The sequence below is a fragment of the Aquarana catesbeiana genome, linkage group LG03 (assembly GCF_042186555.1).
Source record: "Aquarana catesbeiana isolate 2022-GZ linkage group LG03, ASM4218655v1, whole genome shotgun sequence".
Classification (NCBI taxonomy): Eukaryota; Metazoa; Chordata; class Amphibia; order Anura; family Ranidae; genus Aquarana; species Aquarana catesbeiana.
Genome location: NC_133326.1, coordinates 171,068,854 through 171,084,233, shown reverse-complemented (window position 1 = coordinate 171,084,233; position 15,380 = coordinate 171,068,854). Strand labels below are relative to the sequence as shown.

At 42.3% G+C, this 15,380-nt stretch overlaps 1 protein-coding gene across 1 annotated transcript in view; it reads left to right on the top strand.

The window, feature by feature from the left end:
- Positions 1-15,380, top strand: part of CDNF (cerebral dopamine neurotrophic factor) — a 68,616-nt gene that overhangs the window by 30,748 nt on the left and 22,488 nt on the right. Inside the window, exon 2 of the mRNA XM_073619526.1 lies at positions 11,199-11,326. Coding sequence (XP_073475627.1) covers positions 11,199-11,326 — 128 coding nt within the window. The remainder of the gene's footprint in view (positions 1-11,198; positions 11,327-15,380) is intronic.

Genomic DNA, 15,380 nt, shown 5'->3' with positions numbered 1-15,380 from the left:
TAATGAGTGTTTTGCAAATATGCTGACCAGGCCAGTTCAGTATTTATTTGCATGCTTGTACTTGGTCAGAGTAAATTAAGAGCATTTTCAGGAGTGAAGGTCAACAATGGCAACCTCCACATTGTCTCATGACATGTTTTCCTTGGAGGGGGGGGGGGGTGGATATAGTGGAGAGGTATTAGAACCCCTAGCAGGTTTTTATTATGGTCTGCAGTTAAGGAGATTCACCCTATCTATTTGTCCTGTTTATCATTATCATTGAAAGTAAAAGAAAATCACAAATTGGGTTGTCTCCACAAAGGTAATAGAGGGGAATTCTTCCAATGGGGAAACTAGTTCTTGGGACCTGGGGGGTTAATTTGCCGGGATTTCCTCCCACTTCCTGTTTGGTTATGGGACAGGAAGTGAAAGGAAATCTCCAAAAGGGGACACAGATGGCAAAAAAATTAAAATGGGCAGGGGTTCTAACCCTCCCTTACTCTAACCAAAATAAAACAAAAAGTTTTGCCTAGAGTTCTACTTTAATCCCTTTGTGATCCCATTCAAAGGCTCGACACAAATGTCTGCAACATCCATCACAACCTGTCTCCTGCATATGGGTTTATACAGAATGTGATGTGCTCATGCTAGGCATATTTTTCTTCACTTTTCTGCATCATTTCTGATTCTGTGATGAAAGGCCTTAGATGAGCAGCGCTGGGACAGGATATGGGAAGTGACTGACACTGTAGCTGCCTCTATTGTGGAAATGAGAACCAGAAATGGTGCAGACACAAAAACCAAGTTGTGATGTTTATTTCTGCCCTTTCCGTTGAGCCCTTGACAGCACTTATAAAAGAAGAAGAAATGACCGGCACATGCGCCGTAGACAGCGGTGCCTGTCTTTTGGCAAATATCTCCTAAACCGTGTAGGTTTAGGAGATATTTCTTGGACCTACAGGTAAGCCTTAATCTAGGCTTACATGTAGGTCAAAGTGGTCTGTAAGGGTTTACAACCACTTTAAAAGCAGGGGTTTAGTCTGCACACATTTGCAAATGCATGCGTAAGCCACAGAGCCTCGTCATGGCACCCTGGTATCTGTGGTACCTAACACACTTATAAGTGTCCCCACAGTGGAGGCACATGCATTCTGATGGAGAGGTGAGAGCAGGTGGACTGAAGGAGAGCCACCCTATCTTAAAGGTACAGGGGCACATTGAGCACCCAGCATATAGCACAATGGCTGCAAAGGTGTCAGTGCGTTGCCTGACCAAAAAAAACACGACAGTGATACAAAAAAATTGTCACTTGCCCCCAGCTATAGCTGGCTATCGCAAATCATTTACTATCATCATTTTCCTAGGCCTGGAAACCAGAAAGTAACTAAAGAAATGTAAAAAAAAAAGTTTAAACAATGCTCTGATCCTGTTTCCCAGAATCTCCTACCTGTAAATAATAATGTCACATGTGATCCCAAACCTAACTAATACACTTCTGTGTTGATGCATGTTACCCAGACATATTCTACTATTGTCAGTCACCATTCAAAAAAAGCCTGTGAAAAAAAATTGTAGCCAGCAACAATTAAGAAATATGCCATGTGAAAAACACATGCAGCTTATCATCACTGTATCACCATATTTTTCTACCTACATGAAATCCAGTAAACTACATCTACTTTAACCTGCCAGTGCTTGCAAACCCTCCGCTAACATCTTGCTATGCTGTTTTTTATCTGCACTCCCTAGTGTTAGCAGCCTTGATCTGCTACCAGCTTCTGCCAAGCTGGCCAAGGGCACCTCTGCTTTTCTTCTTCTGATAGGGTACACACATCTCTGTTTTGGGGGAAACGTCACCCAATTGTTACTCACATTCTCCAGGCCTGAGGCCCACCCTATAAATAAAGTAATGTCTACACGAGTTTTTACAGAGTAACAACAGATCCACAACTCCATACAGAAGCTTCTTCAACTTCCGGTGTCAGAAGAGCAGTACAGCAGACATCAGTGCAGTAAACTTAAACTCAGAAAGTCCAGCCATCTCTCCCACCTCTCCACTGTGAGTTCCCCCTTTGTGTGCTCCAGAAGTGTTGCCAGGTGGAAAAAAGACCAGGGGCTTCAGCCCGAAGGTAAATTTGATAACCCTCTCCCACATTTAAACTAAGTCCAGCCCAAACCCGGTATCATTGGGGGGGGGTAGGCTCACTTGCTGGTTGCTACCTGGCTCACGAGTGCCCAACAATGCAGCCTCAGCAGTGTCCATCAGTGCAGCCTCACCAATGCCCATCAGTGCAGCCTCACCAGTGCCCATCAATGCAGCCCCACTGATTGTGTGAACAAAATGATAAAAATTTCATATGGGTACAGTGTTGCATGACCGCGCAATTGTCATTCAAAGTGTGACAGTGCTGAAAGCTGAAAATTGGCCTTGGCAGGAAGGGGGTAAAAGTGTCCAGTAGACAAGTGGTTAAAAATGTATTTAATGCTTGTTAAAAAAATATAAATATTTGATTGTCCATAAATAAAACTGGCCACAGTTTTACTGTAATAGATTATAAAGCCTAGAATACATGCTGCCAGAATGTGCAAAAGGGGGCGCAGAAATTGAGAGGGCTTACAGGAGTACATAGAGCATTAGGTGTGGTTCACACCTAAACAGGAACTTTAGTCAGAAAATTAAGTCCTGCTAGATCACTTCATGCTGGCCCTTTTTGCAGGTATAGCTACAGTATCTCACAAAAGTGAATACACCCCTCATATTTTTAAAAATATTTTATTATGTCTTTTAATGTGACAACACTAAAAAAATGACACTTTGCTACAATGTAAAGTAGTGAGTGTACAGCTTGTATAACAGTGTAAATGTCAGGTCACCTGGGGCCAGGTGACAGATGCACACCGTTGGGGTCAGGAGTGCACCGTTAAGGTAGTGGACCCTACGGCTGACTGCTGTGGATGGAGCTCTGGGTGGTTCAAGAAAGCAGGTCCTCTGGAGTACCAACACGGATCACACTGGGAGCTAGAGCATGAGATTCCCTAGGGCGCAGAGTATAAGAGCCAGCAGGTGTTCACCAGGGTCCCTAATGGTGGGGATGGACTTCGCTGCAACTGGCTCCAGGTTGTGGCCCCCAGGGTCTCCCAGCTCACGGTAGGCTACTGGAGGACAGAGAGGAAGCAGCAGACCGGGACAACAAGGGACAGTCAGGAGATAAGCCAAAAGGTCGGGGCAACGAGCAGACAGGGATGGTCAAGAACATGCCAAAGGTCAGGGTATGAAGCAGTCAGGGATAGTCAAGAACAAACCAAGGTCGGTAAACAGAATCAGACGTAGAGCACACGGCAAGACACACAGGAAGCCAAACACACAATATTGCTCGGGCAAGTCAGGCTTGGAGAGCACGGTGTTAAATAGTGTATTCTGTAGAGGCTAGGGTGGAGCCACACTGAGGGAAGATTACCTAACCATGCAGGTGTGAGAGTGCAGGCCCTGAGGCTGATACACAGACCAGAGGTAAGCAGACAGACAGGGCATAAAAGTATTACTGCAGATTCATGACAGTAAATTTGCTGTCCCCTCAAAATAACTCAACACACAGCCAATAATGTCTAAACTGCTGGCAACAAAAGACAGTACACCCCTAAGTGAAAATGTCCAAATTGGGTCCAATTAGCCATTTTCCTTCCCCGATGTCATGTGACTCGTTAGTGTTACCAGGTCTCAGGTGTGAATGGGGAGCAGGTGTTTTAAATTTGGTGTTATCGCTCTCACTCTCAAATACTGGTCACTGGAAGTACAACATGGCACCTCATGGCAAAGAACTCTCTGAGGATCTGAAAAAAGAATTGTTGCTCTACATAAAGATGGCCTAGGCTATAAGAAGATTGCCAAGACCCTTGAAACTGAGCTGCAGCATGGTGGCCAAGACCATACGGTGGTTTAACAGGACAGGTCCCACTCAGAACAGGCCTTTCCATGGTCGACCAAAGAAGTTGAGTGCATGTGCTCAGCATCATATCTAGAGGCCTTCTTTTGGAAATCGATGTATGAGTGCTGCCAGCATTGCTGCAGAGGTTGAAGGGGTTGGGGGGGGGTCAGCCTGTCAGTGCTCAGACCATACGCCGCACGCTGCATCAAATTAGTCTGCATGGCTGTTGTCCCAGAAGGAAGCCTCTTTTAAACATGCATGATGCCCAAGAAAGCCCACAAACAGTTTGCTGAAGACAAGCAGTCTAAGGACATAGATTACTGAAACCATGTCCTGTGGTCTGATGAGACCAAGATAAACTTATTTGGTTCAGATGGTGTCAAGCGTGTGTGGCGGCAGCCAGGTGAGGAGTACAAAGACAAGTGTGTCTTGCCTACAGCAAGCGTGGTGGTGGGAGTGTCATGGTCTGGGGCTGCATGAGTGCTGCCGGTACTGGGGAGCTACAGTTCATTGAGGGAACCACGAATGCCAACATGTACTGTGACATACTGAAGCAGAGCCCAAACACACCTACACACCTCTAAGACGGCCACTGTCTTGCTAAAGAAGCTGAGGGTAAAGGTGATGGACTGGCCAAGCATGTCTCCAGACCTAAACCCTATTGAGCATCTGTGGGGCATCCTCTATTGGAAGGTGGAGGAACGCAAGGTCTCTAACATCCACCAGCTCCGGGATGTTGTCATGGAGGAGTGGAAGAGGACTCCAGTTGCAACCTGTGAAGCTCTGGTGAACTCCATGCCCAAGAGGGTTAAGGCAGTGCTGGAAAATAATGGTGGCTACACAAAATATTGACACTTTGGGCCCAATTTGGACATTTTCACTTAGGGTAGTACTCACTTTTGTTGCCAGTGGTACACTCACTACTTTACATTATAGCAACATGTAATTTCTTCGGTGTTGCCACATGAAAAGATATAATAAAATATTTACAAAAATGTGAGGGGTGTACTCACTTTTGTGAGATACTGTATGCAAAACTATAAAAAATAAGTTTAAAATCCAGTAATACACTGTCTCACCCTGCTTCGCACATGCTCAGTTGCTCTCCATTTTTAGGAACTGCTGAGTTTGTAGAGGCCGATCTGCTGACAGCCTTAAAGCAGAATTAAAGTGTTACTAAACCCAGGACCCTGCATTTACTATATCTGGTTTCCCACAGTACACAGAATAGGGAAATGCAATTATTTAGTAAATATAAACTAATAAATACCTTTTCTCATCAGCAGTCTTGTGACTTCTATCAGTGTCCAGCCGAGCACTGGTTAAAGCTTGTAGGAGATTTCTGACTGTCCTATGAAACTGCAAGACTCCTGACCCTCTGCCTGGACAGTGCTGATTGGCCCTGTGCTGATCACATGCACTCTCCCAAGAAAAAAAAACAAACAACCTCTTTGGCAACACACACCAAACTGAGCATGTGCAGCCTGACTCCATAGGCTCTGTGTTATCAGGAAATTATCAGGGGACAGTGGAAGGAGGGGAGGATCAGAGAAGACAGGATCAAACAGCCTTTTTACACAATGCGGAGGATTAACCCCTTAGATTCCACAGTGAGTATAACAAGCATGCTTTACTGCATATACAGTACAGAATAATTTTACTGTTGTGGGTTTAGTAACACTTTAAACCCTCCTACCCTTTACTGCCAAGGAAGCTGCTTCTGTTTGTTCTGCAACTGTCATGGTGCTGCACATGTGATCAGTTATACCACCAGACATTTGATGGTTTGACAATTTGATTGATGACACAAGTAACTGTTTTTTACATAGTTACATTGTTAGTTTGGTTGGAAAAAGACACAAGTCCATCTAGTGCAACCAATTTTTTTAAACCATTAAATCGATGTGTGGGTTATCCTGTGTTTAATTTCAAGGGTGCATAATGAGGAGTGGTTACATACAAGAGGAGTTTGAATTGTGCAGTTGTCAAATCTTCGGGGCATTTGTTTAAAAGGACCCTGTGGCATATTTTAGGATGATGATCAGGAACAAGTATATAGATAAAGAGTTTAGATTTTTCCTTTAATTTGCTAAATGTGCCTACTCTACCAGGTCAGTGACTCAGAAAGCACCAAAGACAGTGGTACAGCAAAATAGTCTTGCAGTTATCATTTCCATTGGGAGGTCAGAGATGGAAGCCCCCACCTATCTGGGTTGACAGATATATTACAAGGTCTGTAACGAGATGACGACTTTTTTCTCTTCAAACCAGTATTAACTGCATACGTTCATTTTCTTCACCACCAAATCTGGTTGGATCTGCTTAGATCCAGTGATGTACAGCACATTACAGATACGTATAACATCACTGTAATATTGGCAGGCACTTAATTATTACTGGCAACGAAACACAAGAGGACTGACACTAATGTCACACAGATGTATTACAGCGCTGCATTCTACAGTCATAAAATAATGACTTTGTGAACTCTCTATAAAGTCACTACACATGAAACATCTTTTCCTATCACAGGGGAAGTACTGTACTTCAAGGTTTCTTGCAGTTATGACTTTTGCATTTGCTTTTGCGTGGTGTTCAAAGAGCATCTCATATGAAAGGAAAGTTTGCTTATGCACAGATTCATCTTTAATTTTTAATATTCAAAGCAAACTCATATAATATTCAAAGCATGAGTTTGCTTAACCGCTTCAGCCCCGGAAGATTTTACCCCCTTCCTGACCAGAGCATGTTTTGCGATTTGGCACTGCTTTAACTGACAATTGCGCGGTCGTGCCATGTTGCACCCAAACAAAATTGACGTCTTTTTTTCCCCACAAATAGAGATTTCTTTTGGTGGTATTTGATCGCCTCTGCGGTTTTTATTTTTTGCGCTATAAACAAAAAAAAAGTCACAATTTTGAAAAAAATGCAATTTTTTTACTTTTTGCTATAATAAATATCCCCCAAAAATATATATATAAAAAACAATTTTTTTCCTCAGTTTAGGCCAATTTGCATTCTTCTACATATTTTTGGTAAAAAAAAAATCGCAATAAGCGTATATTGATTGTTTGTGCAAAAGTTATAGCGTCTACAAAATAGGGGATAGTTTTATGGCATTTTTATTATTAATTTTTTTTTACTAGTAATGGTGGCGATCTGCGATTTTTATCGGGACTGCGACATTATGGCGGACACATCGGACAATTTTGACACATTTTTGGGACCATTGCCATTTTTACAGCGATCAATGCAATAAAAATGCATTGATTACTGTAAAAATGTCACTGGCAGTGAATGGGGTTAACCGCTAGGGGGCGATCAAGTGGTTAATGTGTTCCCTATTGTGTGTTCTAACTGAAGGGGGGAGGGGACTGTGCAGGGGAGATGACAGATCACTGTTCGTACTCTGTATGAACAGACGATCTGTCTGTTATCCCCTCAGAGAACCAGAAACTGTGTTTACACACACAGATCCCAGTTCTCAGGTGTGCCCCGAGCGATCGCGGGAGCCCGGCAGTGATCGCGACCGCCGGGCACTCACATCGGCTCCATGGGCGAGCAGGGGGTGGTGCGCACGCGCCCCCTAGTGGCCGAATATGTTACCGGTGTAACATGACGGCGATTCGCACTGCCGAGCCATGTTGCCGCAGTACTGCGGCAGCTGGTCGGCAAGCAGTTAATATGCAAAGCAAACTCGTGGATGAAGTTATATATCCACTTCATCCACGTTGAAAAACACCTCCTAGCATTTCTGTTCGTGGGCATCTTGAGTAAGAACATAAGAGTCATGTAGCATTTACTTTGTGGAATTCATCTGCCCTTAGCTCAGGGGTCTCCAAACTTTCTAAACAAAGGGCCAGTTTATTGTCCTTCAGACTTGGGGGGGGGGGGGTGTGGACTGTGGCCAGCGGGATTGGAAATTTTCCTGACATCAGTGGGAGTAAACATCACCACATTTGGTATAAGGTGGAGGAATAGTGCCCCATCATTGGTATCATTGGGAGGAATAGTGCCCCATCGTTGGTATCATTGGGAGGAATAGTGCCCCATTGTTGGTGTCCATGGGAGAAATGGTAGCCCATTGTTGCTGTCCATGGGAGAAATGGTGCCCCATTGTTGCTGTCCATGGGAGAAATGGTGCCCCATTGTTGCTGTCCATGGGAGAAATGGTGCCCCATTGTTGCTGTCCATGGGAGAAATGGTGCCCCATTGTTGCTGTCAGCCGAATAGTGTCTTGTATCAGTGGGAGAATAGTGCGCCAAAGGGCTAGATAAAGGCAGGCAAGGGGCCGCAGTTTAGAGACCACTGCCTTAGCTCAAGCATGCAGGCAGGAGGGTGTGCTTAGCTAAGAAAAAACCCCTCCCCTCCTGAGGACTATTGGGATGTATGATATCATTTGCCTATGCATGAAAACTAGAAAGCAACTTAAAAAATTTAAAAAAAAGTTTAAAACGAAGAAATATAATATACTTTCCTATCTCTTTACCGATACTAGCAGTTTTAGGAATACAAATAACCAGTGTTGACAGAGGGTGAAGCTCTGCTTTAATGTCACTTTTTTGTTGATAAATGAGCTGCTAATACCACTTATATGCTCTGTTGTTTTTATCATTTTCTTCTCTGAGCTTCTACTTCATACTGCCCGTCCATTACTGCCTTTCCTGAATTGACAGGCATTTTAACCCTTGCTTTCTCTACCCAAAACTAGAGAAAATCTTCAAAGGAATACCACTTAAAATTATATAACAATTAATTTGTAAAAAGAAGTGTCCATATAAAACTCTCATAATTATTTGATTGGTCATTACAGGTAACACCACTTGGATTATTCAAATAACAATTTCAAGTGTAATAACCCATAAAAACAATAGTGTACTATATTTGTTGAAGATTATATTAGTGAAGATGTATAGATGATAGCTTATGACTGGTTTATAGCATTTCTCTTTGTGATCAGCTCTTGTACTTTATGGAATAAGCTCACATATGATATCACCTGTGCTTCTGTATTTAAAAACGAAATCTGCCAGATACAAAAAATCCATTTGACTGCTTTGTGTTATTTGGGGGGATACAGACTTTGTGTAGTGCCTCCCAGCTGCTGCCAGAATCATTCAGTCCACTTTGCCTGCTGTTTTTTTTTAGTACAGGAAATAAAAATTTCAATAGAAATAATGAAATTACTTTGTAATGGCTCCCATAAGTAAATATCTTACCACAGTAAGCTTGAAGATAAAAGAAGACTGTGGAGGATTACAATTTCTAGCTTTTACTAAAAGCCAACTTTCAGCGTAACATATTGGATTTCCCATTACTTTTCCTACTAGTGAGATTTGCAGACAGGACACACAGTGAATTTCCCCTTCAGGGTCATAGACAGCATTCAAAACTTGACCAAAAAAAATGTTTTTTGGTAAACTTTTGGTAGAAGTTGTCCTTTGAGACGTGCCTCAACGCTTTGTGTGCAAGTAACCTGGTCCAATACGTCTATTATCCCTGTCCCAGATATCTTCACTGCGTGGCCCTGCCTGGTGCTGCAAGCATTTCTTTCTAAAGTGTCCCTGCATGGTGGACTTCACCCTGCAGCTCCATTCATTGCTAAGGGGAGAAGTACTCACAGGGGACTTGAGAGGTCCTGTGTAGTACAGCTTTTGCCAAAGGGGCTGCAACATCAAAATGACCTGGCAGGGAGCGGGGAGAAGAGAAGAGAGCCGCTGCAGATGGGCACAGCATCGGATTGAGATCAGGCTCAGGTAAGTATAAGGGGGTGAATGGACGATACACATATGGAAAAAAAATTTTTACCTTAATGCAGGGAACGCATTAAAGTGTTACTAAACCCACAACAGTAAATACAGTCTGTATATGCAGCATAGTATGCTTGTTATACTCACTGTAGAACTTAAGGGGTTAATCCTCTCTATTGTGTAAAACGGCTGTTTTATCCTGTATGCAAAGATCCTCCCCTCCTGCACTGTCCATCTGGGGAAGGCCAGCTAACCCAGGCAGGGTAGCCAACCTGCACATGCTCAGTTGTGTCTTTTATGCTGGAGAGAACATTTACTTGTTCTCAGAGCTAGCCAGGTCACATGATATTGACATCACGCGCGCGTGGGTGTGTATACAGGCTGTAGTGGAAATCTCCTCCTACCTGAACTCTCAGCACTGGAGAAACTGTGCAGTTTATCATGTAACCGTGGTATACAGATCATCCAAAAAGGTATATAGTGGCAATATTTTAATGTAAAAAAAAAGATGGGCACTTGGGGGGGGGGGGGGGATGAACTGTGCAGCTCTGAGCAGGGTTGCACAGTAGTAAAGTCAGTGGAATGGAGAATATTAGACCCAGATAGGCTATACTCAGGCCAATGGGGAAATGCCCTAAAGAACATTGTTCCCCAACTTTTTATTTTTTAAAATATTTTGTCAGCTGTGCTGTGCATTTGTGAAACATTCTGGTATGAAATAGATGGTAAAAATGATGAAATAACTCAAAATGACAAAAGATGTTTTGCAAACACTCATAGAAGCCTTTCCTTCTGCAAGCAGGTTTTGGCAGAAAAAAAGCCTGACGCTTGTATAATTGTCTAAAGCTTTTACAAGCTGTTACAAGCCTTTTGGTGAGTTTACAGGTGTCAAGACATTTTTTCCCCTACCTCTAAACTCCCCTGCATGTTAGCCTATATGTCCATGTACATATAGGGGTTGATTTACTAAAGGCAAATAGATGGGTAGATTTACTAAAACTGGTGCACTCAGAATCTGGTGCAGCTTTGCATGGTAGCCAATCAGCTTCTAACTTCAGCTTGTTCCATTAAGCTTTGACAATAAAACCTGGAAGCTGATTGGTTGCTATGTATCGTTGCACCAGATTTTGCACTCTTTGGTTTTAGTAAATAACCCCCAGACTGTGCACTTTGCAAAGTGCAGTTTGTTCAGGAGCTTAGTAAATGAGCAGAAGCTGTACTGACTTCCATCATCCAATCATGTGCAAGCATGTGATTGGGTATTCTTTGCAAAGTGAAGCCTTACCTCATTTACTAAGCTCTGGAGCAATTGCACTTGCAGAGTGAACAGTCTATTTACCTTTAGTAAATCAACCCCTATGTATGCATGGACACATAAGCTAACATGCAGGGGAGTTTAGAGGTAGGGGAACAAAATGTCTCACTCCCCTAGGAGCAGCTGCAAAAATGTCCAGTGTGCGTGAGGCCTTAGAGAAGTCCTATGAGACTGTCCTACAAATGATGTGATTTTGAATTAAGCACATTTCTTTTTTCCCTTCTTTAGTTTGTAAGGAGTATCTGCAGAGATTTTACCAGTCTTTATTGGAAAAAAAATGTGAATTTACTCCGACTGCCATAGAGAAAGAATTATTCAACACATGTAGAGATGCTACAGGAAAAGAGAACCGCCTGGTAAGAATCAACATGTTTTTTTCTGTGGCCAAATCTTTCAGCAAAGCTTTGCTTCGAAGTGTACTTGGCAAAGTGACAAAACATGTCCAAAGCACTTTGATGTGTAGTGGAATATGCAAACTTTTGTTCCATTTTGCAAAAAAAAAGAAAGCAGGTAGCTTACTAACAAAATCATTTTCCTTTCTGAGTGCCAGTATCTACACCTCATAATTTATTAAACTAAGGGCCAGTTCACACCACAAAAGTAGCACATGCTGCATTTTTCCTGCAATGGACTGTACTGGAACGCTGTAAAAAGCATCAAAAACGCACTCGAACGCACTGAAAACGCACTGGAACACATGTTCTTATTTAAGATTAAGAAAAAAGAGGGGGAAAATGCACATCCAAAATGCGCAGAAAAGCATCTGGAACGCATCCAGACTGCATTTCTATGGTGTGAACTGGCCCTATAAACTATGTAATATAAATCAACTTACAATTATACAATTCTGCATATATATATATATATATATATATATATATATATATATATTATATTCTGCATATATGTGCTTATATGTGACTGCATTATTCATTGTTAAAATAGGGATAATATTTTTCCCAATATAATATAATATTTCAAAAAAGTAAATAATTTAGTTGCCAAACCTAGATCTCTCATTTAAAAACCAAATGCTCTTCCTATTATCAGTTTCTTTTTGAAAAAACATTATGCACTGCTACATGGCCTTTGAACTATGACAAGAAGGCTTAAAGGGGGCAAGAAAGGCCCTAGTTCCATTCAATTGGGAGCTGTTGCAAGGAGCATAGGGAAAGCTGTCAAACTTAAAGGGGTTGTAAACCCTCGTGTTTTTTCACCTTAATGCATTCTATGAAAAACCTTCTGTCACTCAGCAGCCCCCCCGAGCCTCCGTTATACTTACCTGATCCCTGTGTTTCCCATGATGGGAACGAGCACACCAGCTCCAGGCCGGTATCTCGTGTCCTGATTGTATAGATTGATAGGAGCGCAGCCATTGGCTCCCGCTGATGTCAATCAAATCCAATGACGTGGGGGGCGGGGCCGAGTCCTGCTTTCTGTGTCAATAGACGCAGAAGCAGGACATATGAACGCGCCCAAATAGGTGTCCATGAAGGAGAGCGCTTCTCTGATGGGGCATTCGAGAAGAGGAGCGGCCAGGAGCACCGCTGAAGGACCCCAGAAGTGGAGGATCGGAGCCACTCTGTGCAAAACCAACTGCACATCGGAGGTAAGTACAACATGTTTGTTTTTTTAAAAACCCTGAACCTTTACAACCCCTTTAACAAGACAGATTGACGTTGTTGCTGTTTGGGAAAGCCACCCCTCTGCTGCCTTCTTTTCTTTTTTTAATGCATTAGGATTTTTTGTCTTTATTTTTTTGTGGTTGATTTGAGGTCAGAGGTCACTTTTAGCTGATGTCTGGTCCATAGCATTTTTTTTTTTGCTCTGAATCTTCCCATTTCAAAAACTGATAACCCTGTGCTTTTTGTCTCTAGTGAATTTGGGCCTAGGTTTGCTAATTATAATTGTCCTGCTGCTGGCCAGTCTTACACTGCTATATTATCTGCAGTCTATTAATTCTTGTAGTAAAACCCCTGCCAGTACTCATTGTCTTTAGTCAATTTTGGCCTGTCATCCCTGATTAAAACTGTCTTGCTGCAGGCCAGTTTTACACTCCTTTATCCTCTGCAGTATTTTAATTCTTGTAGTAAAGCCCCCGCTTCTGCTCTTTGTCTCCAGTAAATTTAGGCCTCAGCCTTGCTATTAAAAATTGTCCCGCTGCTAGCCAATTTAACACTTCTGTGTCATCTGTGGTCTCTTAATTCATGTGGTAAAACACCTTTTGTAATAATAACCCACAAAGGAGAACTGGAAATTAACTGGTGCCCCCTTACCTGTCCAAAGGCTGCCCACCTTGTTACCTGTCACAGCAGCTTACTGATGAACTCAGGCTCTGGTCCAAGGGTCTTTTTACTGTTTATTTCAGAACAAAGACAAAATGCAGGGAGGAAGGTTTAGGGTGAGGGACATCCAAGGCACAAAAAGAAAAACATTCTGTGGACAGCTTCATGAAAATATGGCAGCAACATGCCCTTTAGTAGCCACAAAGCAACACTGATAATGAAGGGAGAGCCAAATAAATTGTGACAACTGTGAGAGTAGTCACCGTCTCACTGTAGCTCCATATGGTAGCTAACCAGTCAGAAAGTTCCACAATACCCAGATCTGGAGGCGATGGGTCCTTCTCACAATGTCCAAGTGGCAGTTTCTGCCCAGCTACCCTGTAACACTCTTCAGTGAGGAATTTCTTCTCTAGCCCTGCTTCATCAGGTGTCACTTCTTCAAGCCCCAAGCCCATAACACAGGCTGGGGCCTAACAAAAATAGCAACTTCTCACACACAGGCCTCCAACTAATAGGGGAAGCCTCACTGGAGATTTAGACTCTGACCAGATCCTCACAGATATTTACCCTCTCCCCAGCCATAGCTTCTGAGCTAGATTCCCAGGGATTGGCTGGGGTGGAAAAATATTCATAATTCCAATATAAATAGATATCCACTCATCCATAGTACACTAAATCTAGCCAGGCCAGGGCAGGGGCAATACACCTGTCTATACTCTTTTTCTCTAGTAAATTTCATTCAGTTCTCCCTCATTAAAAATGTTCTGCTGCTGGTTAGTTTTATACTGCAATATCAGCTGTGGTCTTTTAAAGTGGTTGTATGCCCAAAACCACAGAACACCATTCTTTTGCACAGTTTAGTAGCTAATGTTGTTATAACCTAATTCACATTGTGTGTACCTTATTCAGTTGTAGCCCTTAGAAATCTGCTGATCTGTAGGCGTGGCATAGCACCAAACCTTAGGGGCACACTATCACACTATTCCCCTCCAGTCCAACCTAATCAGAGTCTCTCTGTACTCTCCGATGTCTCTCTCTCTATCTCTCTCTGATGTCTCTATTTCTCTTTCTGTATTCTCTGATGTCTCTCTTTGTATTCTCTGATGTCGCTCTCTCTCTGTATTCTCTGATGTCTCTCTCTCCCTCTCTCTCTCTCTCTCTCTCTCTCTCTCTCTTATGTTATCTAGTCAGTCTGCTGTGTTCAGGAAGCTGAATACAGTCCCTTCCACCAGCCATGATTTGCCTGCATTGCATAGTGAAATGCAGAGACCAAGTGATGACATCACTGGGTTCAAAATAACACATGTTTTAAAAATGGAAAGGTTTTTATTTAAAAATGTCATGTGTTTTAATGAAAGGGGGTGGGAAGGACCAAGGGAGGCAAAATATCCATTAACTTTCAGCTTTAAGACATCCCTTGAATTTAAAAATATTTGTGTATTTTCACTCTTTAATTGTTGCCCAATAAAAGATAGAAAACTGGGCATAGTGCAATTATTAGATGTACAGTAGAACATTAGACAGCTGCACTCACACAATATTTGAATACAAAGTATAAAGGCAAAAAAGTTGCACTGTCCTTTAATAAATAAATACCTCATTATAAGTGAAACAATAGTGCATCAATAGTGCATATGTAATCACTTTGTGAACAATTAAAATAAGTGACAAATAAACATTCACAAGTGGAAATCAAATTATGTGAAACAGATCATTAAGTGAAAACACAAAATGTCCATAATAATCCGAGAGTGCACCTAAATAACAAGCTTCAGTGTTTCACCAGCACCAAACACTTCAATAGTTTACCAGATAAATAGAACCCTAAATTAAGAGGTCTAATTTCACTTAAAATATTTTCCGGGTACTCGGAGATATCTTCAAATACACTTATGCAATAAAAGCCTCAGCCAGGTTTGGTCAGATAATATCCAGTAGAAAGGAAAAAAGAAAGGAATTCCATAGCATAGTAACTTAAAGGAATATTGTTTTATCATAAATGAAAGCTACTCACAAGCACAGTAATGGAGACAAGCATGTATAACTGCACCACTCGGCCGAGCGGGCATGATGACGTCAGTGCTAGGTTCCACCCGGTGCATTTTGTCACAAGGGACGTCGTAAA